The following is a 21869-nucleotide window of genomic DNA, read 5'->3' as shown; positions in this document are numbered from 1 at the left end:
CAGGTTTGGGGTGGCAATTTTGGGGGTTCAGGTGGGTGGGGCTGTTTTGGGGTTCAGGTGTACGGAGCCGATTTTGGGGTGGGCATTTTGGGGTTCAGGTATTTGGGGTTCAGGTGGGTGGGGCTGATTTTGGGGTTCAGGTGTACGGGGTGATTTTGGGTCAGGGATTTTGGGGTTCAGGTACACAGGGTTGATTTTGGGAGGGGATTTTGGGGTTCAGGTTTTGGGGTTCAGGTATTTGGGCACAGGTGTGCGGGGCTGATTTTGGGGTGGGGATTTTGGGGTTCAGGTGCGCAGGGTTGATTTTGGGAGGGGATTTTGGGATTCAGGTTTTGGGGTTCAGGAATTTGGGTTCAGGTGTGCGGGGCTGATTTTGGGGTTCAGGTGTTCGGGGCTGATTTTGGGGCAGGGATTTTGGGGTTCAGGTATTTGGGGTTCAGGTGGGTGGGGCTGATTTTGGGGTTCAGGTGTTCGGGGCTGATTTTGGGGCAGGGATTTTGGGGTTCAGGTGCGCAGGGTTGATTTTGGGAGGGGATTTTGGGGTTCAGGTATTTGGGGTTCAGGTGTGCGGGGCAGTTTTGGGGTTCAGGTTTTGGGGTTCAGGTATTTGGGGTTTAGATGTGCGGGGCCGATTTTGGGGCTGATTTTGGGGTTCAGGTGTGTGGGGCTGATTTTGGGTCAGGGATTTTGGGGTTCAGGTATTTGGGGTTCAGGTGTTTGGGGTTCAGGTGTGTGGGACTGATTTTGGGAGGGTATTTTGGGGTTCAGGTATTTGGGGTTCAGGTGTGCGGGGCTGATTTTGGGTCAGGGATTTTGGGTTCAGGTATTTGGGGTTCAGGTGTGCGGGGCTGATTTTGGGGTTCAGGTGTTCGGGGCTGATTTTGGGTCAGGGATTTTGGGGTTCAGGTGCATAGGGTTGATTTTGGGAGGGGATTTTGGGGTTCAGGTATTTGGGGTTCAGGTGTGCGGGGCAGTTTTGGGGTTCAGGTTTTGGGGTTCAGGTATTTGGGGTTTAGATGTGCGGGGCCGATTTTGGGGCTGATTTTGGGGTTCAGGTGTGCGGGGCTGATTTTGGGTCAGGGATTTTGGGGTTCAGGTGCGCAGGGTTGATTTTGGGAGGGGATTTTGGGGTTCAGGTATTTGGGGTTCAGGTATTTGGGGTTTAGATGTGCGGGGCCGATTTTGGGGCTGATTTTGGGGTTCAGGTGTGCGGGGCTGATTTTGGGTCAGGGATTTTGGGGTTCAGGTATTTGGGGTTCAGGTGTTTGGGGTTCAGGTGTGCGGGGCTGATTTTGGGTCAGGGATTTTGGGGTTCAGGTATTTGGGGTTCAGGTGGGTGGGGCTGATTTTGGGGTTCAGGTGTGCGGGGCCGATTTTGGGTCAGGGATTTTGGGGTTCAGGTATTTGGGGTTCAGGTGGGTGGGGCTGATTTTGGGGTTCAGGTGTGCGGGGCCGATTTTGGGTCAGGGATTTTGGGGTTCAGGTATTTGGGGTTCAGGTATTTGGGGTTCAGGTGTGCGGGGCCGATTTTGGGTCAGGGATTTTGGGGTTCAGGTATTTGGGGTTCAGGTGTGCGGGGCAGTTTTGGGTTCAGGTGTGCGGGGCCGATTTTGGGTCAGGGATTTTGGGGTTCAGGTATTTGGAGGTGGTTTTGGGGTTCAGGTATTTGGGGTTCAGGTGTGCGGGGCAGTTTTGGGGTTCAGGTGTTCGGGGCTCATTTTGGGGCAGGGATTTTGGGGTTCAGGTATTTGGGGTTCAGGTGTGCGGGGCTGATTTTGGGAGGGGATTTTGGGGTTCAGGTATTTGGGGTTCAGGTGTGCGGGGCAGGTTTGGGGTGGCAATTTTGGGGGTTCAGGTGGGTGGGGCTGTTTCGGGGGTCACGTTGGGGTCACTTTTGGGGTGTCCCCCCCATTTCTGTCCCCCCACAGGTGACGCGAGGGGCGCCCCCGGCCCCGCCCTCCATGGCCCGGCCCCGCCCCCCCCTCCCCCCCCCCGGGCCCCTCTGAGCCCCCCAAAGTCGGGAGACCCCAAAGGTGAGGGGGCGGGGCCTGAAGGGGCGGGGCCGGAAGGGGCGGGGCTAAAGGGGAGGGGTTGAACTGGGTGTGGCTTAAAGGGGAGGGGCTTAAAAGGGTGGGGGAAAAAGGGGAGGGGCTTAAAAGGGTGGGGGAGAAAGGGGAGGGGCTAAAGTGGGTGGGGGAGAAAGGGGAGGGGCTAAAGTGGGTGGGGGAGAAAGGGGAGGGGCTTAAAAGGGTGGGGGAGGAAGGGGAGGGGCTAAAGTGGGTGGGGCAGGAAGGGGAGGGGCTAAAGTGGGTGGGGGAGGAAGGGGAGGGGCTAAAGGTTGTGGGTTAAAGGGGAGGGGCTAAAGTGGGTGGGGCTCAAAGGGGAGGGGCTTAAAAGGGTGGGGGAGAAAGGGGAGGGGCTAAAGTGGGTGGGGGAGAAAGGGGAGGGGCTAAAGTGGGTGGGGGAGAAAGGGGAGGGGCTAAAGTGGGTGGGGGAGGAAGGGGAGGGGCTAAAGTGGGTGGGGGAGGAAGGGGAGGGGCTAAAGTGGGTGGGGCTCAAAGGGGAGGGGCTAAAGTGGGCGTGGTTTAAAGTGGAGGGGCTAAAGTGGGTGGGGCAGGAAGGGGAGGGGCAAAATGGGGGTCGGGGCAAAATGGGCGGGGCTTAAAGGGGAGGAGCAAAAATGGGCGTGGTTAAAATGGGCGGGGCATAAATGGGTGGGGCTAAAATGGGTGTGGCTTAAAGGGGAGGGCCCAAAATGGGTGGGGCAGAAAGGGGCGGGGCTAAAGGGGGGCTCGAGGGGGCTAAAATGGGAGGGGCTTAAAGGGGAGGGGCTAAAATGGGTGGGGCTGTGCCAGGTGTGCCCAGGTGTGCCCAGGTGTGCCCAGGTGTGCCCAGCGCCATTTTTTTGGCCCCAGCTTTGTCTGAGGCTCACGAGGAGAATTTCCCCCACATTTTTCTCACATTTTTGCCCATTTTTCCATGATTTTATCCCATTTTTTCACCCGTATCTGTAGATCATGGCCAGGATGTCCTTCCCACGCTTTTTTTCCCAATTTTTCCCATTTTTGCCCCCATTTTTCGCATTTTTTTCCATATTTTCCCCCCATTTTCTCCTCCATTTTCTCTCATTTTCCCACATTTTTTCCCATTTTTTCCTCATTCTCACAATTTTTCACCATTTCCTCCCATTTTCCCCATTTTATCCCCATTTCCCCCCTTTTTTTTCCATTTTTACAGATTTTCCTCATTTGCCACCATTTTTCACCATTTCCCCCACTTTTCCCCATTTTTTCCCATTTTTTCCCCATTTCCCCCACTTTTCACCATTACCCCCATTTTCCCTCCTTTTACGCCCATTTCCCCCTTTTTTCTCAATTTTTTCAAATTTTCCCATTTTTTCCCATTTCCCCTTTCCCCCCATTTTTCCCTCAATTTTCTCGTTTTTTCTTCATTCCCCCCATTTTCGCAATTTCCCATATTTGATCCCCATTTCCCCCATTTGATCCCCATTTCCCCCATTTGATCCCAATTTCCCCCATTTTTTCTTGTTTTTTTCCTCAAATTTTTCCCATTTCCCCCCCATTTTTAGGCCGCATCTGGGGACTACAAGGAGAACAGATTTTTCCTATTTCATCCCTATTTTATCCCTATTTTACCCATATTTTATCCATATTTTATCCACGTTTTACCTCTATTTTGTCCCTATTTTATCTCTATTTTATACATATTTCCCCCAAATTTCCCCATTTCCCCCCTTCTTTCCCCACTTCCATAAATCCCAAAAATCTCAATTTTTCCTCATTTTTTCCCAGTTTTTCCCCCCATTTCTCCCCATTTTTAGGCCACATCTGATGACTGTAAGCAGGACAATTTCCCCATCTTTTTCCCATATTTTATCCATATTTTATCCAATTTTCTCCCATTTTTTCCCCACACCCAGAAATCCCCAAAATCCTATTTTCCCCCCATTTTTTCCCAATTTCCTGTTTTTTTTCCCCATTCCAGGCCATGTCCGAGGATTATGAGGAGGACATTTTTCCCACATTTTATCCATATTTTATCCATATTTTGCCCAAATTTCCCCATTTTTTCCCCACTTCCAGAAATCCCAAAAATCTCATTTTCCCCCCATTTATTTTCCCAATTTCCCGTGTTTTTTCCCCATTTCCAGGCCATGTCCGGGGACTACGAGCAGGACATTTTCCCCATATTTTCCCCATATTTTCCCCATATTTTCCCCAAATTTCCCCATTTTTTCCCCATTTTTTCCCCACACCCCGAAATCCCCAAAAGCTCATTTTCCCCCCGTTTTTTCCTGATTTCCCGTGTTTTTTCCCCATTTCCAGGCCATTTCTGGGGACTACGAGCAGGACGTTTTCCCCATATTTTCCCCATATTTTCCCCAAATTTCCCCCAAATTTCCCCATTTTTTCCCCACTTCCAGAAATCCCCAAAATCTCATTTTCCCCCCGTTTTTTCCCAATTTCCCGTGTTTTTTCCCCATTTCCAGGCCATGTCTGGGGACTACGAGCAGGACGTTTTCTCCATATTTTCCCCAAATTTCCCCCAAATTTCCCCATTTTTTCCCCACACCCCGAAATCCCCGAAATCTCATTTTCCCCCCGTTTTTTCCCGATTTCCCGTGTTTTTTCCCCATTTCTAGGCCATTTCTGGGGACTACGAGCAGGACGTTTTCCCCATATTTTCCCCATATTTTATCCATATTTTATATGCATTTTATCCATATTTTCCCCAAATTTCCCCATTTTTTCCCCATTTTTTCCCCACACCCCGAAATCCCCAAAATCTCATTTTCCCCCCATTTTTTCCCGATTTCCCGTGTTTTTTCCCCATTTTTAGGCCATGTCCGGGGACTACGAGGAGGACGTTTGCCGCAGCGCGCTGCGCCTGGTGCACGAGCTCTGCTTCGCGCCCCGCGCCCGCCCGCCCCACGCCCGCTGCCTCGAGTTCACCGACCTGCTGCGGCACCGCGGGCACCCGCGGCCGGCCGACACAGGTACGGCACCTGGGCACACCTGGGCACAGCTGGGCTCACCTGGGCACAGGTACAGCACACCTGGGTACAGGTACAGCACACCTGCTGCGGCACCGCGGGCACCCGCGGCCGGCCGACACAGGTACAGCACACCTGGGCACACCTGGGCACAGCTGGGCACAGCTGGGCACACCTGGGCACACCTGGGTACAGGTACAGCACACCTGGGCACACCTGGGCACACCTGGGCACAGGTACAGCACACCTGCTGCGGCACCGCAGGCACCCGCGGCCGGCCGACACAGGTACAGCACCTGGGCACACCTGGGCACAGCTGGGCACAGCTGGGCACAGGTACAGCACACCTTGGCACACCTGGGCAGACCTGGGTACAGGTACAGCACACCTGGGTACACCTGGGTACAGATACAGCACACCTGGGTACACCTGGGTACAGGTACAGCACACCTGGGTACACCTGGGTACAGATACAGCACACCTGGGCACAGCTGGGCACAGGTACAGCACACCTGGGCACACCTGGGTACACCTGGGCACACCTGGGTACAGCTGAGCTCACCTGGGCACAGGTACAGCAGCACCGCGGGCACCCGGTGGATTTTTTGGGGTGGATTTCTGTGAATTCTGGATGGAATTTTTGGTGCATTTCGGTTGGATTTTTCTGGATTTTTGATGAATTTTGATGAATTCTGGTTGGATTTTTTGGGTGATTTTGGTGAATTTAGCTGAATTTTGGGTGATTTTGGTGAATTTTGGGTTAATTTTGGTAAATTAGGTTATTTTCCCCCAGAGGTGTCGGTGTCGCTGCTCTCGGTCATCGTCACCTTCTGCGGGCTGGTCCTGCTGGGGGTCTCTGGGTGGATTTTTGATGAATTTTGATGAATTCTGGTTGGATTTTTTGGGTGATTTTGCTGAATTTTGGGTTAATTTCAGTAAATTTTGTCTCTTTCCCCCCAGAGGTGTCGGTGTCGCTGCTCTCGGTCATCGTCACCTTCTGCGGGCTGGTCCTGCTGGGGGTCTCTGGGTGGATTTTTGATGAATTTTGATGAATTCTGGTTGGATTTTTTGGGTGATTTTGCTGAATTTTGGGTTAATTTCAGTAAATTTTGTCTCTTTTCCCCCAGAGGTGTCGGTGTCGCTGCTCTCGGTCATCGTCACCTTCTGCGGGCTGGTCCTGCTGGGGGTCTCGCTCTTCGTCTCCTGGAAGCTCTGCTGGCTGCCCTGGCGCCACAAGGGGGGTCCCGGGGGGGTCCCCCCGAGGAAAGACCCCCCCCAGCCCGGGGGGGGAGGGGCGGCGCCCTTCGGGGACCCCCTGCCCGAGCGGGGGGACCCCCCCGAGCCCCCCCCCGAGCGCTGCTACCTGGACATGGGGCCCTGCCCCGAAATTGGGGGGGGGTCCCGCGCTCTGGCCCCGCCCCCCCCGCCCCTCCCCCCCCTGCCCCCTGGGGGACCCCCCCAGGGACCCCCCGAGTTCGGGGGGGACGGAGGGGGGGGAGGGGCGGGGACCCTGCCCAGCGCCCCCTCGCAGCAGCTGGTGGGGGGCAGGTGAGGGGGATTCGGGGGGATTTGGGGGATTTGGGGCATTTGGGGATTTTTGGGGGATTTGGGGGATTTTGGGGATTTGGGGATTTTTGGGGGATTTGGGGGATTTGGGGGATTTGGGGATTTTTGGGGGATTTGGGGGATTTGGGGGATTTGGGGACATTTGGGGGATTTGGGGATTTTTGGGGGATTTGGGGGATTTGGGGGATTTGGGGATTTTTGGGGGATTTGGGGGATTTGGGGACATTTGGGGGATTTGGGGGGATTTGGGGGATTTGGGGATGTTTGGGGGATTTGGGGATGTTTGGGGGATTTGGGGCATTTGGGGGATTTGGGGATGTTTGGGGGATTTGGACGATTTGGGGGAATTTGGGAGATTTGGGGGATTTGGGGGATTTGGGGACATTTTGGGGATTTGGGGGGATTTGGGGACATTTGGGGAATTTTGGGGACATTGGGGACATTTGGGGGATTTGGGGATGTTTGGGTGATTTGGGGACATTTGGAGGATTTGGGGACATTTGGGGCATTTGGGGGATTTGGGGGATTTGGGGGATCTGGGTGATTTGGGGGATTTGGGGATATTTGGGGGATTTGGGGGATTTGGGAACTATTGGGGGATTTGAGGACATTGGGGGGATTTGGGGACGTTTTGGGGATTTGGGGGGATTTGGGGACATTTGGGGGACATTGGGGACGTTTGGGGGATTTCGGGGATTTGGGGACATTTGGGGACATTTGGGGGATTTGGGGACATTTGGGGGATTTGGGGAATTTCAGGAATTTGGGGACATTTTGGGACATTTTGGGACATTTGATGGGGACGGGGGGGGGGTGGGAAAGGGGAGGTATCCAACCCCAGATCCTCCCAAATCCCCCAAATCCCCGACCCCAAAAGGGTCTCCAGCCCCAAATCCCCAATCCTTCTCTAACCCCAAATCCCCCAAATCCCCGTTCCAAAATCATTCCTAACCCCAAATCCTCATCCCCAAATCCTGAACCCCAGAACCTTCTCCGACCCCAAATCCCCCACCCCAAAACCATCTCCAACCCCAAATCCCCATCCCTAAATCCTCCAGCTCCCCCAAATCCTCCAAATCTCCAACCCCAAAACCTTCTCCAACCTCAAATCCCCATCCCAAAAACCATCCTTAACCCCACATTCCCCAAATCCCCCAAATCCCCAAATTCCCCAAATCCTCCACCCCAAAACCATCTCCAACCCCAATTCCTCCACCCCAAACCCTCCAAATCCCCAAAACCAAAAGTGTCACTAACCCCAAATTCCGACCCCAAAACCAACTCTGACCCCAAATCCCCAACCCCAAAATCATCTCCAACCCCAAATCCTGAACCCCAAATCCCCCAAATCCCCCAAATCCTCCACCCCAAAACCATCTCCAACCCCAAATCCTCCCCCTCCAAATCCCCAAACTCCCGACCTCAAAAGGGTCACTAACCCCAAATTCCGACCCCAAAACCAACTCTGACCCCAAATCTCTGACCCCAAAACCATCTCCAACCCCAAATCCCCCAAATCCACATCCCAAAAGCATCCCTAACCCCAAATCCGCATCCCCAAATCCCACAAATCCCCAACCCCAAAATCATCTCCACCCCCAAATCACAAATCCCAAAACAAACACTGACCCCAAATCCCCAGCCCCAAATCCCTGACCCCAAAACCATCCCCAACCCCAAATCTCCATCCCTAAATCCTCCAAATCCCCCAAATCCTCCACCCAGAACCATCTCCAACCCCAAAACCTGAACCCCAAAACCTTCTCCAACCCCAAATTCTCCACCTCAAAACCATCTCCAACCCCAAATCCCCGACCCCAAATCTTCCAAATTCCCCAAATCCCCGACTCCAAAAGTGTCTTCAGCTCCAAATCCCCCACCCCAAATCACCGATACCAAAAGGGTCTCTGACCCCAAATCCTCCTTCCCTAATCCCCCAAATCCCCAAAATCCCAAACCCCAAAATCACCGCTAGTCCCAAATCCCCAATCCAAAAACCACCTCGAAACCCAAATCCCCAACCCCAAAAACTTCCCTAACCCCAAATCCTCATCCCCAAGTCCCCCAAATCCCCCATCCCAAAACCTTGTCCAACTCCAAATCCCCCACCTGAAAAACATCCCTAACCCCAAATCCTCCATCCCAAAACCTCCAAATCCCCAAAACCCTGACCCCAAAAGGGTCTCTAACCCCAAATCCCCCACCCCAAAACCAGCACTGACCCCAAATCTCCAACCCCAAAATCATCTCTAACCCCAAATCCCCAATCTCAAAACCAACACTGACCCCAGATCCTCTCCAAATCCCTGACCCCAAAACCTTCTCCAACCCCAAATCCTGAACCCCAAATCCCCCATCACAGAGCCACCTCCAACCCCAAATCCCCCACCCCAAAACCATCTCCAACCCCAAATCCCCAATCCCAAACCCATCTCCAACCCCAAATCCCAACCCCAAACCCATCTCCAACCCCAAATCCACCATCTCAAAACCATCTCCAACCCCAAATCCCCAAAATCACCACTAACCCCAAATCCCCCTCCCCAAAACCATCTCCAACCCCAAATCCCCCACCCCAAAACCACCTCCAACCTCAAATCTCCAACCCCAAAACCACCTCCAACCCCAAATCCTCGATCTCAAAACCATCTCCAACCCCAAATCCTGAACCCCAAAACCATCTCCATCCCCAAATCCTGAACCCCAAATCCCACAAATCCCCCAAATCCCCCTCCCCAAAACCTTCTCCAACCCCAAATCCCCATCCCAAAACCAGCAGTGACCCCAAATCCACTACCCCAAAACCATCTCCAACCCTAAATCCCCCTCCCCAAAACCTTCTGCAACCCCAAATCCTCCATCTCAAAATCTTCTCTAACCCCAAATCCCCAACCCCAAATCCCCAACCCCAAAACCATCCCCTACCCCAAATCTCCATCACTAAATCCTCCAAATCCCCCAAATCCTTCAAATCCCCAACCCAAAACCTTCTCCAACCCCAAATCCCCAACCCAAAACCTTCTCCAACCCCAAATCCCCCATCCCAAAACCATCTCCAACCCCAAATCCCCAATCCCAAAACCATCTCCAACCCCAAATCCCAACCCCAAACCCATCTCCAACCCCAAATCCCCGACCCCAAAACCATCTCCAACCCCAAATCCCCAATCCCAAACCCATCTCCAACCCCAAATCCACCATCTCAAAACCATCTCCAACCCCAAATCCCCAAAATCACCACTAACCCCAAATCCCCCTCCCCAAAACCATCTCCAACCCCAAATCCTCCATCTCAAAATCTTCTCTAACCCCAAATCCCGAACCCCAAATCCCCAAATCCCCCAAATCCCCAACCCCAAAACCATCTCCATCCCCAAATCCCCAACCCCAAATCCCCAAAATCCCAATCCCAAACCCATCTCCAACCCCAAATCCTCCATCTCAAAACCATCTCTAACCCCAAATCCTGAACCCCAAATCCCCAAAATCCCAACCCCAAAACCATCTCCAACCCCAAATCCCAACCCCAAAACCATCTCCAACCCTTAATCCCCCTCCCCAAAACCATCTCCATCCCCAAATCCTGAACCCCAAATCCCCAAAATCCCAATCCCAAAACCATCTCCAACCCCAAATCCCCCATCCCAAAACCATCTCCATCCCCAAATCCTCCATCTCAAAATCTTGTCCAACCCCAAATCCCCAACCCCAAAACCATCTCCAACCCCAAATCCCCGACCCCAAAACCATCTCCAACCCCAAATCCTCCATCTCAAAATCTTGTCCAACCCCAAATCCCCAACCCCAAAACCATCTCCAACCCCAAATCCCCAACCCCAAAACCATCTCCATCCCCAAATCCCCAAAATCCCCAAAACCATCTCCATCCCCAAATCCTCCATCCCAAAACCATCTCCATCCCCAAATCCCCAATCCCAAAACCATCTCCAACCCCAAATCCTCCATCTCAAAATCTTGTCCAACCCCAAATCCCCAACCCCAAAACCATCTCCATCCCCAAATCCCCAACCCCAAAACCATCTCCATCCCCAAATCCCCAACCCCAAAACCATCTCCAGCCCCAAATCCCAACCCCAAAACCATCTCCAACCCCAAATCCCCCTCCCCAAATCCATCTCCATCCCCAAATCCCCGACCCCAAAACCATCTCCATCCCCAAATCCCCCTCCCCAAAACCATCTCCAACCCCAAATCCCCGACCCCAAATCCATCTCCAACCCCAAATCCCAACCCCAAAACCTTCTCCAACCCCAAATCCCAACCCCAAAACCATCTCCATCCCCAAATCCCCAATCCCAAAACCATCTCCAACCCCAAATCCTCCATCTCAAAATCTTGTCCAACCCCAAATCCCCAACCCCAAAACCATCTCCATCCCCAAATCCCCAACCCCAAAACCATCTCCAACCCCAAATCCCAACCCCAAAACCATCTCCATCCCCAAATCCTCCATCCCAAAACCATCTCCATCCCCAAATCCCCCATCCCAAAACCATCTCCATCCCCAAATCCCCGACCCCAAAACCATCTCCAACCCCAAATCCCCGACCCCAAACCCATCTCCAACCCCAAATCCCCAAAATCCCCAAAACCATCTCCAACCCCAAATCCCAACCCCAAACCCATCTCCAACCCCAACCCCCCTGACGGCCGTGTCCCCCCAGCTCCTCGCTGCCCCCCGTCCCCGAGGAGCCCCCGGCCCACCTGGGCCAGATCCAGCCCGAGCTCTACGGCCCCGCCGGTGACCCCGAGCCGGGCGGCGCCCGCGGTGGCCACGCCGGTGGCCCCGGTGGCCCGGCGCCGTCCTGCGGCCGCCTGAACGTGTCCCTGCGCTACTCCTACGGCTCCCAGCAGCTCCTGGTGCGCGTCCTGCGCGCCCGGGACCTGCCGGCCAAGGACTCCAACGGCTTCTCGGACCCCTACGTGAAGATCTACCTGCTGCCCGACCGCAAGAAGAAGTTCCAGACCAAGGTGCTGCGGCGGACGCTGAACCCCGAGTGGGACGAGACCTTCAGCTTCGGGGTGCCCTTCGCCGAGCTGCCGGCGCGGCGGCTGCACTTCAGCGTCTACGACTTCGACCGCTTCTCGCGGCACGACCTCATCGGGCAGGTGGTGCTGGACAACCTGCTGGAGGCGGCCGAGGCGCGGCCGGAGATGGCCATCTGGAGGGACATCCAGGAGGGCACGGGGGTGAGTGGGCTTTGAAATCATAGATAACCCATGAGGAACCCCACAGAGACCCCAAAACACCTCAAAAAAAGGTCATGGGACAGGGAGGTGGGCAGGGAATCCTGGAGAACCTTCTGGAGGTGGTCACCAGAGGGACATCCGGGAGGGGACAGGGCTGACTGGGCACTGGAATTGTGAAGAACCCCACAGAGACCCCAAAACTCCTAAAAGATCCCAGAAAAAACCCAAAAGGTCTTGGGAAACGGTGGTGGAGAACCTTCTGGAGATGGTCACCAGAGGGATGTCCAGGAGGGCACGGGGGTGAGTGGGAGTGGGGATCGTGGGGAACCCCACAGAGATCCCAAAACACCTCAAGAAAGGGTCATGGGACAGGTGAGGTGGGCAGGGAATCCTGGAGAACCTTCTGGAGGTGGTCACCAGAGGGACATCCGGGAGGGCACGGGGGTGAGTGGGCATTGAAATCATAGAGAACCCACGAGGAACCCCACAGAGACCCCAAAACACCTCAAGAAAGGGTCATGGGACAGGTGAGGTGAGCAGGTGGTCCTGGAGAACCTTCTGGAGGTGGCAATCCAACGTGCCCACCTGGAGGAACATCCAGGAGGTGCCTGTGGAACTTGTCCTTGTCTCTGTCACCTGTCCCACCCGTCCCTCACCTGTCCCACCTGTCCCACCTGTCTCACCTGTCCCACCCGTCCCTCACCTGTCCCACCTGTCCCACCTGTCTCACCTGTCCCACCCGTCCCTCACCTGTCCCACCTGTCCCACCTCTCACCTGTCCCACCCGCAGGAGAAGGCCGACCTGGGCGAGGTGAACTTCTCCCTCTGTTACCTGCCCACGGCCGGGCGCCTCACGGTCACCGTCATCCGCGCCTCCAACCTGCGCGCCATGGACCTCACCGGCTACTCAGGTGTGTCACGGGTGTGTCACAGGTGTGTCACGGGTGTGTCACAGGTGTGCCACAGGGGGGATATGGGGCCATGGACCTCACCGGCTACTCAGGTGTGTCACGGGTGTGTCACAGGTGTGTCACAGGTGGGGACAGGTGGGGAAAGGTGTTGTTTATCCTTAACTCTGTGGGGTCTGTGGGGCCTGTGGGTTATTTTGGGTGGCCGTGGATCTCCATGGGGCCTGTGGGTTATTTTGGGTGGCCGTGGGTCTCCATGGGGTCTGTGGGTTATTTTGGGTGGCCCTGGGTCTCCATGGGGCCTGTGGGTTATTTTGGGTGGCCCTGGGTCTCCATGGGGCCTGTGGGTTATTTTGGGTGGCCCTGGGTCTCCATGGGGCCTGTGGGTTATTTTGGGTGGCCGTGGGTCTCCATGGGGCCTGTGGGTTATTTTGGGTCACTGTTGGTCTCCATGGGGCCTGTGGGTTATTTTGGGTCACCGTGGATCTCCATGGGGTCTCTGGGTTATTTTGGGTGGCCCTGGGTCTCCATGGGGCCTGTGGGTTATTTTGGGTGGCCCTGGGTCTCCATGGGGCCTGTGGGTTATTTTGGGTGGCCCTGGGTCTCCATGGGGCCTGTGGGTTATTTTGGGTGGCCGTGGGTCTCCATGGGGCCTGTGGGTTATTTTGGGTGGCCCTGGGTCTCCATGGGGCCTGTGGGTTGTTTTGGGTGGCCCTGGGTCTCCATGGGGTCTCTGGGGCCCGCAGACCCCTACGTGAAGGCCTCGCTGATGGCCGAGGGCCGGCGGCTGAAGAAGCGCAAGACGTCCATCAAGAAGAACACGCTGAACCCCAACTACAACGAGGCGCTGGTCTTCGACGTCCCCCACGAGAGCGTGCACCACGTCAGCCTCACCATCGCCGTCGTCGACTACGACTGGTGCGCACCGGGAGAGGCTTTGGGGTGATTTTGGGGGGTTTGGGTGGGTTTGGGGGTGTTTGGGGTCATGCCGGAGCAATGGGACATTCCTTGGTTGACGTCCTCCATGAGAACCTCAACTTCGTCATCAATGTTGGGTTCAACTGGTTTGTACTGGGAGGTTCTTGGGGGCTTTTTGGAAGGAATTTTGGGGTCTCTGAGAGGTTCTGGAGAGGTTTTGGGGTGATTTGGGGTGTTTGGGGTCATCCCGGAGGAATGGGACACTCCTTGGTTGATGTCCTCCATGAGAACCTCAACTTTGTCATCATTGTTGGGTTCAACTGGTTTGTACTGGGAGGTTCTTGGGGGCTTTTTGGAAGGAATTTTGCGGTCCTTGAGGGGTTCTGGAGAGGTTTTGGGGTGATTTGGGGTGTTTGGGGTCATCCCGGAGCAATGGGACGCTTGTTGGTTGACGTCCTCCAGGAGAGCATCAACTTCATCTCCATCGTTGGGTTCAACTGGTTTGTACTGGGAGGTTCTTGGGGGGTTTTGGAATGAATTTTGGGGTCTTTGAGAGGTTCTGGAGGGGTTTTGGGGTGATTTGGGGTGTTTGGGGTCATCCGGAGCAATGGGACATTCCTTGGTTGATGTCCTCCATGAGAACCTCAACTTTGTCATCATTGTTGGGTTCAACTGGTTTGTACTGGGAGGTTCTTGGGGGGTTTTGGAATGAATTTTGGGGTCTTTGAGAGGTTCTGGAGGGGTTTTGGGGTCTCCCCAGGATTTTTGGGGTCCCTCTCGTGGTTTTGGGGTCCCACTGACCCCCCCAAAATCATCCATGAGTTGGTGATTGAGTTGTTCTTCTTGGTCGTTTTGGGGGATTTTGGGGTCATTTTGGAGGATTTTGGGGTCCCTCCAAACCAGGGTTTTTTTGGGGGTATTTAGGGGAGATTTTGGGGTCTCCCCGGGTTTTTTGGGGTCCCCCTCATGTTTTTGGGACCCTCCCTGACCCCTCCAAAATCAGACACAAGAAGTTGATGGTGCTGTTCTGCATGGACCAGATTTGGGGTAATTTTGAGGGATTTTGGGGTCGTTTTTGGGAATTTTGGGCTTTTGAAGAATGGGATTTTTTTGGGGGGGATTTTGGGGTCTCCCCGGGTTTTTTGGGGTCCCCCTCATGTTTTTGGGACCCCCCTGACCCCTCCAAAGTCAGACACAAGAAGTTGATGGGGCTGTTCTGCGTGGGCCGGATTTGGGGATATTTTGGGGGATTTTGGGATCTTTTTGGGGCATTTTGGGCTTCTGAAGAATGGGGTTTTTTTGGGGGGGATTTTGGGGTCTGCCCGGGTTTTTTGGGGTCCCTCTCGTGGTTTTAGGACCCCCCTGACCCCTCCAAATTTGGTCACGTGAAGGTGATGGGGCTGTTCTGCGTGGGCCAGATTTGGGGGCGTTTTGGGGGATTTTTGGGGTCATTTTGGGGGATTTTGGTGTCCAGCAGAATGGGGGATTTTTGGGGTATTTTGGGGGGGATTTTGGGGATTTTTTGGGGTCCCCCTGACCCCCGCGACCCCCCGACAGCATCGGGCACAACGAGGTGATCGGGCTGTGCCGCGTGGGCAGCGACGCCGACGGCCCCGGCCGCGAGCACTGGGCGCAGATGTTGGCGAACCCCCGCAAGCCCATCGAGCACTGGCACACCCTGGTGGAGGTCTGACCCCCCCGGGACCCCCAAAACCCTCCCGGGACCCCCCGGGACCCCCAAAACCCCCCTGAAGCCCCCAAAACCCCCCCAGATCCCATCAGGATCCCATAGTGACCCCACAGGGACCCCCAAACCCATCGAGCACTGGCACACCCTGGTGGAGGTCTGACCCCCCCGGGACCCCCCAAAACCCCCCCGGGACCCCCAAAACACCCCTGGGACCCCCAAAACCCCCTCAGGGACACCCCAAAACCCCCCCGGGACCCCCCAAAAACCTCCAGGGATCCCCCAAAACCCCCAGATCCCATCAGGATCCTATAGTGACCCCACAGGGACCCCCAAGCCCATCGAGCACCGGCACACCCTGGTGGAGGTCTGACCCCCCCGGGACCCCCAAAACCCCCCCGGAACCCCCAAAAAACCCCCCGGGACCCCCAAAGCCCTCCCGGGACCCCCCAAACCCATCCAGGACCCCCCAAACCCATCCAGGACCCCCCAAAAACCTCCCGGGACCCCCCAAAACCCCCCCAGATCCCATCAGGATCCCATAGTGACCCCACAGGGACCCCCAAACCCATCGAGCACTGGCACACCCTGGTGAGGGTCTGAGCCCCCCCTCCAGGACCCCCCAAAACACCTCTGGGACCCCCAAAACACCCCGGGACCCCCAAACCCTCATGGAGACCCCCAAAAACCCCCCAGATCCCATAGGGACCCCCAGATCCCATCAGGATCCCATAAGGAGCCCCTGATCCCATAAAGACCCCACAGGATCCATAGGGGACCCCGAGACCCCCCAGAAGTTTCAGGGACCCCCCCAGATCCTGTAAGGACCCCCCTGATCCCACAGGGACCCCAGGATCCCATAGGAACCCCCAGAATCCAAAGGGGACCCCCGAATCCCATAAGAATCCACTTGACCCCATAAGGACCCTCCCGATCCCGTAAGGGACCCCCAGATCCCATAGGGGACCCCCAGATCCCATAGGGGCCCATAGGGGACCCCCCAGATCCCATAGGGGACCCCCAGATCCCATAGGGGACCCCCCAGATCCCATAGGGGACCCCCAGATCCCATAGGGGCCCATAGGGGACCCCCAGATCCCATAGGGGACCCCCCAGATCCCATAGGGGACCCCCAGAATCCAAAGGGACCCCCAGATCCCATAGGGACCCCCCTGACCCCACAGGGACTCCCAGATCCCATAGGGGACCCCAAAGAATCCCATAGAAACCCCCCCGATCCCATAGGGGACCCCCAGAATCCAAAGGGACCCCCCTGATCCCATAAGGACCCCCTGACCCCATAGGGGACCCCCAGATTCCATAGGGGATCCCAGATCCCATAGGGGAACCCCAGAATCCAAAGGGACCCCCCTGACCCCATAGGGACCCTTGGGGTGCCCCCGATCCCATAGGGGACCCCCAGAATCCAAAGGGGACCTGGGGATCCCTGACAGCGTCCGTGTGTCCTGTCCCCGTGTCCGTCTGTCTGTCCCCGTGTCAATCCCCGTGTCCGTCTGTCTGTCCTGTCCCCATGTCCATCCCCGTGTCCGTCTGTCCCTCTGTCCCCGTGTCCCTCTGTCTGTCCCTCTGTCCGTCTCTCCCTGTGTCCCCGTGTCCATCCCTGTCCGTGTGTCCGTCTGTCCCCGTGTCTGTCTGTCCCTATGTCTGTCCCTCTGTCCGTGTGTCCATCCCTGTCTGTGTGTCCATCCCTGTCCCGTGTCCATCTGTCCCCATGTCCGTCTATCCCGTGTCCATCCCTGTCCATCCCTGTCCGTCCGGCCCATGTCCGTCTGTCCATGTGTCCTGTGTCCATCCCTGTCCGTGTGTCCGTCCGTCCCGTGTCCTCTGTCCGTCCGTCCCGTGTCCGTGTGTCCGTCCATCCCTGTCCGTGTGTCCGTCCATCCCTGTCTGTGTGTCCGTCCGTCCGTGTCCGTGTGTCCGTCCGTCCCGTGTCCGTGTGTCCATCCATCCCTGTCCGTGTGTCCGTCCATCCCTGTCCGTGTGTCCGTCCATCCCGTGTCTGTGTGTCCGTCCGTCCCTGTCCGTGTGTCCGTCCATCCCTGTCCGTGTGTCCGTCCATCCCGTGTCTGTGTGTCCGTCCGTCCCTGTCCGTGTGTCCGTCCATCCCGTGTCCGTGTGTCCGTCCCGTGTCCCTGTGTCCGTCCATCCCTGTCCGTGTGTCCGTCCGTCCCGTGTCCGTGTGTCCGTCCCGTGTCCGTGTGTCCGTCCATCCCTGTCCGTGTGTCCGTCCGTCCCGTGTCCGTGTGTCCGTCCCGTGTCCGTGTGTCCGTCCGTCCGTGTCCGTGTGTCCGTCCGTCCCGTGTCCGTGTGTCCGTCCATCCCTGTCCGTGTGTCCGTCCCGTGTCCGTGTGTCCGTCCGTCCGTGTCCGTGTGTCTGTCCGTCCCTGTCCGTGTGTCCGTCCCGTGTCCGTGTGTCCGTCCATCCCTGTCCGTGTGTCCGTCCCGTGTCCGTGTGTCCGTCCGTCCGTGTCCGTGTGTCCGTCCGTCCCGTGTCCGTGTGTCCGTCCCGTGTCCGTGTGTCCGTCCGTCCCAGGAGAAGGCTCTGACCAAGGCGGCCCCGCGGGACAAAGCGGCCCTGGGGGAGCCCCTGGGCCCGGCCTGAGCGGTGAGAGCCCAACTGGGAGCACTGGGAGGGACTGGGACGGACTGGGAACCAAACTGGGAGGGACTGGGAACCAAACTGGGAGCACTGGTAGGGACTGGGAGGGAACTGGGAGGGACTGGGAGCCCAACTGGGAGCACTGGGAGGGACTGGGACGGACTGGGAACCAAACTGGGAGCACTGGGAGGGACTGGGACGGACTGGGAACCAAACTGGGAGCACTGGGAGGGACTGGGAGGGAACTGGGAGGGACTGGGAGCCCAACTGGGAGCACTGGGAGGGACTGGGAGGGACTGGGAAACAAACTGGGAGCACTGGGAGGGACTGGGAGGGACTGGGAACCAAACTGGGAGCACTGGGAGGGACTGGGAGCACAAACTGGGAGGGACTGGGAGCCCAACTGGGAGCACTGGGAGGGACTGGGATGGACTGGGAGGGACTGGGAGGGACTGGGGGCCAAACTGGGAGCACTGGGAGGGACTGGGAGGGACTGGGACGGACTGGGAGGGAACTGGGAGGGACTGGGAGGGACTGGGAGTCAAACTGGGAGCACTGGGAGGGACTGGGAGGGACTGGGAGCCAAACTGGGAGGGACTGGGAGGGACTGGGAGGGACTGGGAACCAAACTGGGAGCACTGGGAGGGACTGGGAGGGACTGGGAACCAAACTGGGAGCACTGGGAGGGACTGGGGGGAACTGGAAGCCAAACTGGGAGCACTGGGAGGGACTGGGAGGGACTGGGAGGGACTGGGAGCCCAACTGGAAGGGACTGGGACGGACTGGGACAGACTGGGAGCCAAACTGGGAGCACTGGGAGCCAAACTGGGATAAACTGGGAGGGAACTGGGAGGGACTGGGGGGAACTGGGAATTCCCATTTTCATACTGGTCCATACTGGGAGTTCACTGGCCCACACTGGTCCATACTGGTTTATACTGGTTTGTACTGGGAATTCCCATTTCCATACTGGTCCATCCTGTCCCATACTGGTCCATACTTGGAATTCACTGGTCCATACTGGTTTCTACTGGTCCATAGTGTCCCATACCACTTCATACTGGTTCATACTGGGAATTCACTGGTTTGTACTGGTCCGTACTGGTCCGTACTGGTCCATACTGGTTTATAGTGGTCCATACTGGTCCATACTGCTCTATACTGGTCCATACTGGTTTATACTGGTCCATACCGGTCCATACTGGTTTATACTGGTCTGTACTGGTCCATACTGGTCCATACTGGTCCATACTGGTCCGTACTGGTCTATACCGGTCCATACTGGTTTATACCAGTCCGTACTGGTCCGTACTGGTCCATACTGGTCCGTACTGGTCCGTACTGGTCCGTACTGGTCTATACCGGTCCATACTGGTCTATACCGGTCCATACTGGTCTATACCGGTCCGTACCGGTCCGTACCGGTCCATACTGGTCCATACTGGTCCATACTGGTCCATACTGGTCCATACTGGTCTATACTGGTCCATACCGGTCCGTACTGGTCCATACTGGTCCGTACTGGTCCATACTGGTCTATACTGGTCCATACCGGTCCGTACTGGTCCATACTGGTCCGTACTGGTCCATACCGGTCCATACTGGTCTATACCAGTCTGTACTGGTCTATACCGGTCCATACTGGTCTATACCAGTCCATACTGGTCCATACTGGTCCATACCGGTCCGTACTGGTCCATACTGGTCTGTACTGGTCCATACTGGTCCATACTGGTCCATACTGGTCCGTACTGGTCTATACCGGTCCATACTGGTTTATACCGTTCCATACTGGTCCATACTGGTCTATACCGGTCCGTACTGGTCTATACCGGTCCGTACTGGTCCGTACCGGTCCATACTGGTCCATACTGGTCCATACTGGTCCGTACTGGTCCATACTGGTCCGTACTGGTCCGTACTGGTCTATACCGGTCTGTACTGGTCCGTACTGGTCCGTACCGGTCCATACTGGTCCATACTGGTCCATACTGGTCCGTACTGGTCCATACTGGTCCGTACTGGTCTATACCGGTCCGTACTGGTCCATACTGGTCCGTACTGGTCCATACCGGTCCGTACTGGTCCGTACTGGTCCATACTGGTCCGTACTGGTCCATACTGGTCCGTACTGGTTTATACCGGTCCATACTGGTCCATACTGGTCCATACCGGTCCGTACTGGTCCATACTGGTCCGTACTGGTCCGTACTGGTCCATACTGGTTTATACCGGTCCGTACTGGTCTATACCGGTCCGTACTGGTCCGTACTGGTCCGTACTGGTCCGTACTGGTCCATACTGGTCCGTACTGGTCTCCTCCGCAGGGCGGCGCCGTGGGGCCGCGGGCCCGAAGCCATGGGGGCCCCCCCGGCCCCCCCGGGCCCCCCCCGGGCCCCCCAAGACACGGGGGGGCCCCGCCCCCCCCCACTGTGAACCCCAAAACCGGGGGGGGGTGGGGGGAGGGGAACCCCCCCAAAAAATGGGGCTCCCCCCCCACCCCTCCCCCACCCCTCCCCCGCCCCCCGTCCGGTCGTGTGCGGTGGGGAAGGGGGGGGATTTGGGGGACCCCCCCCCCCAAAATGGGACCCCCAAAAAAAGGGATCCCGAAAAAGGGAATCCCCAAAAAAAAAAATCCCAAAAATTGGGGAGGGGGTCCCCAAAAAGGGACCCCAAAAAAATGGGATCCCAAAATTGGGGAGGGGGGACCCCGAAAAGAGACCCCAAAATGGGAGAGGGGGGATCCAAAAAAAAATGGGACCCCAAAAAAAAGAATCCCAAAATTGGGAGGGGGGACCCCAAAAAAAAATGGGACCCCAAAACTGGGAGGGAACCCAAAAAAAAGGGATTCCAAAAAATGGGACCCCAAAGAAAGGGATCCCAAAATTGGGGAGGGGGGACCCCAAAAAGGGACCCCAAAATGGGAGAGGGGGGGACTCCAAAAAAAAATGGGACCCCAAAAAAAGGGATGCTAAAATTGGGAGGGGGGACCCCAAATTTGGGAGGGGACCTCCCAAAAAAAAGGGATTCCAAAAAATGGGACCCCAAAAAAAAGAATCCCAAAATTGGGGAGGGGGGACCCCAAAAAGGGATCCCAAAATTGGGGAGGGGGGACCCCAAAAAGGGACCCCAAAATTGGGGAGGGGGGACCCCAAAAAGGGATCCCAAAATTGGGTGGGGAACCCCCAAAAAAAGGGATCCCAAAAAAATGGGACCCCAAAGAAAGGGATCCCAAAATTGGGGAGGGGGATCCCAAAAAAGGGATCCCAAAATTGGGGAGGGGGACCCCAAAAAAGGGATCCCAAAATGGGAGAGGGGGACCCCAAAAATAAGGGATCCCAAAAAAATGGGACCCCAAAAAAGGAGAGGGGGGACCCCAAAAAAAGGATCCCAAAAAGGGGACCCCGAAAAACAGAATCCCAAAAATGGGGTCCCAAAACTGGGAGGGGGGACCCCAAAATTGGGGAGGGGGATCCCAAAAAAGAACCCCAAAACTGGAGAGGGGGGAACCCCAAAAAAAAAGGGACCCCAAAATTGGGGAGGGGGAACCCCAGAAAAAGGACCCCAAAAAAGGGACCCCAAAATGGGACCCGAAAAAAAAGGGACCCCAAAAATTGGGGAGGGGGGACCCCAAAAAAAGGGATCCCAAAAAAATGGGAGACGGGGGACTCCAAAAAAAAAGGGATCCCAAAATGGGACCCCAAAAAAGGGACCCCAAAAAAAGAGCCCAAAAGGGACTCCAAAATTGGGGAGGGGGGACCCCCAAAAAAAGGAGACACCAAAAAAAGGACCCCAAAAAAATGGAACCCCAAAAAGGAAATTTGGGGTGTCCTCCCCTCAAAATGGGGCCCCAAAAAGGGCAACCCCCAAAAAAAGGGACCCCAAAAGGGACCCCGGTGTCCCCCCCCCAAAAAAAGGGATCCCCAAAAAAGGGACCCCCAAAAT

The 21869-nt window shown here is 56.2% G+C and overlaps 1 protein-coding gene across 1 annotated transcript; it reads left to right on the top strand.

The window, feature by feature from the left end:
- The first annotated feature begins 1999 nt into the window (after positions 1-1999).
- SYT3 (synaptotagmin 3) lies at positions 2000-17927 on the top strand. Its single transcript, XM_077789822.1, has 9 exons — positions 2000-2033; positions 4861-5017; positions 6142-6425; positions 6477-6562; positions 11266-11791; positions 12582-12702; positions 13446-13617; positions 15175-15304; positions 17859-17927. Exons 2-9 carry the CDS (start codon positions 4864-4866, stop codon positions 17925-17927), a joined length of 1542 nt encoding a protein of 513 aa, XP_077645948.1. The 5' UTR covers positions 2000-2033; positions 4861-4863.
- The last annotated feature ends 3942 nt before the right edge of the window (positions 17928-21869 follow it).

The sequence above is a fragment of the Lonchura striata genome, chromosome 38 (assembly GCF_046129695.1).
Source record: "Lonchura striata isolate bLonStr1 chromosome 38, bLonStr1.mat, whole genome shotgun sequence".
In the NCBI taxonomy this organism is placed as follows: Eukaryota; Metazoa; Chordata; class Aves; order Passeriformes; family Estrildidae; genus Lonchura; species Lonchura striata.
The sequence above is the reverse complement of the archived record's forward strand: the minus strand, read 5'-3'. Positions and strand labels throughout refer to the sequence as shown.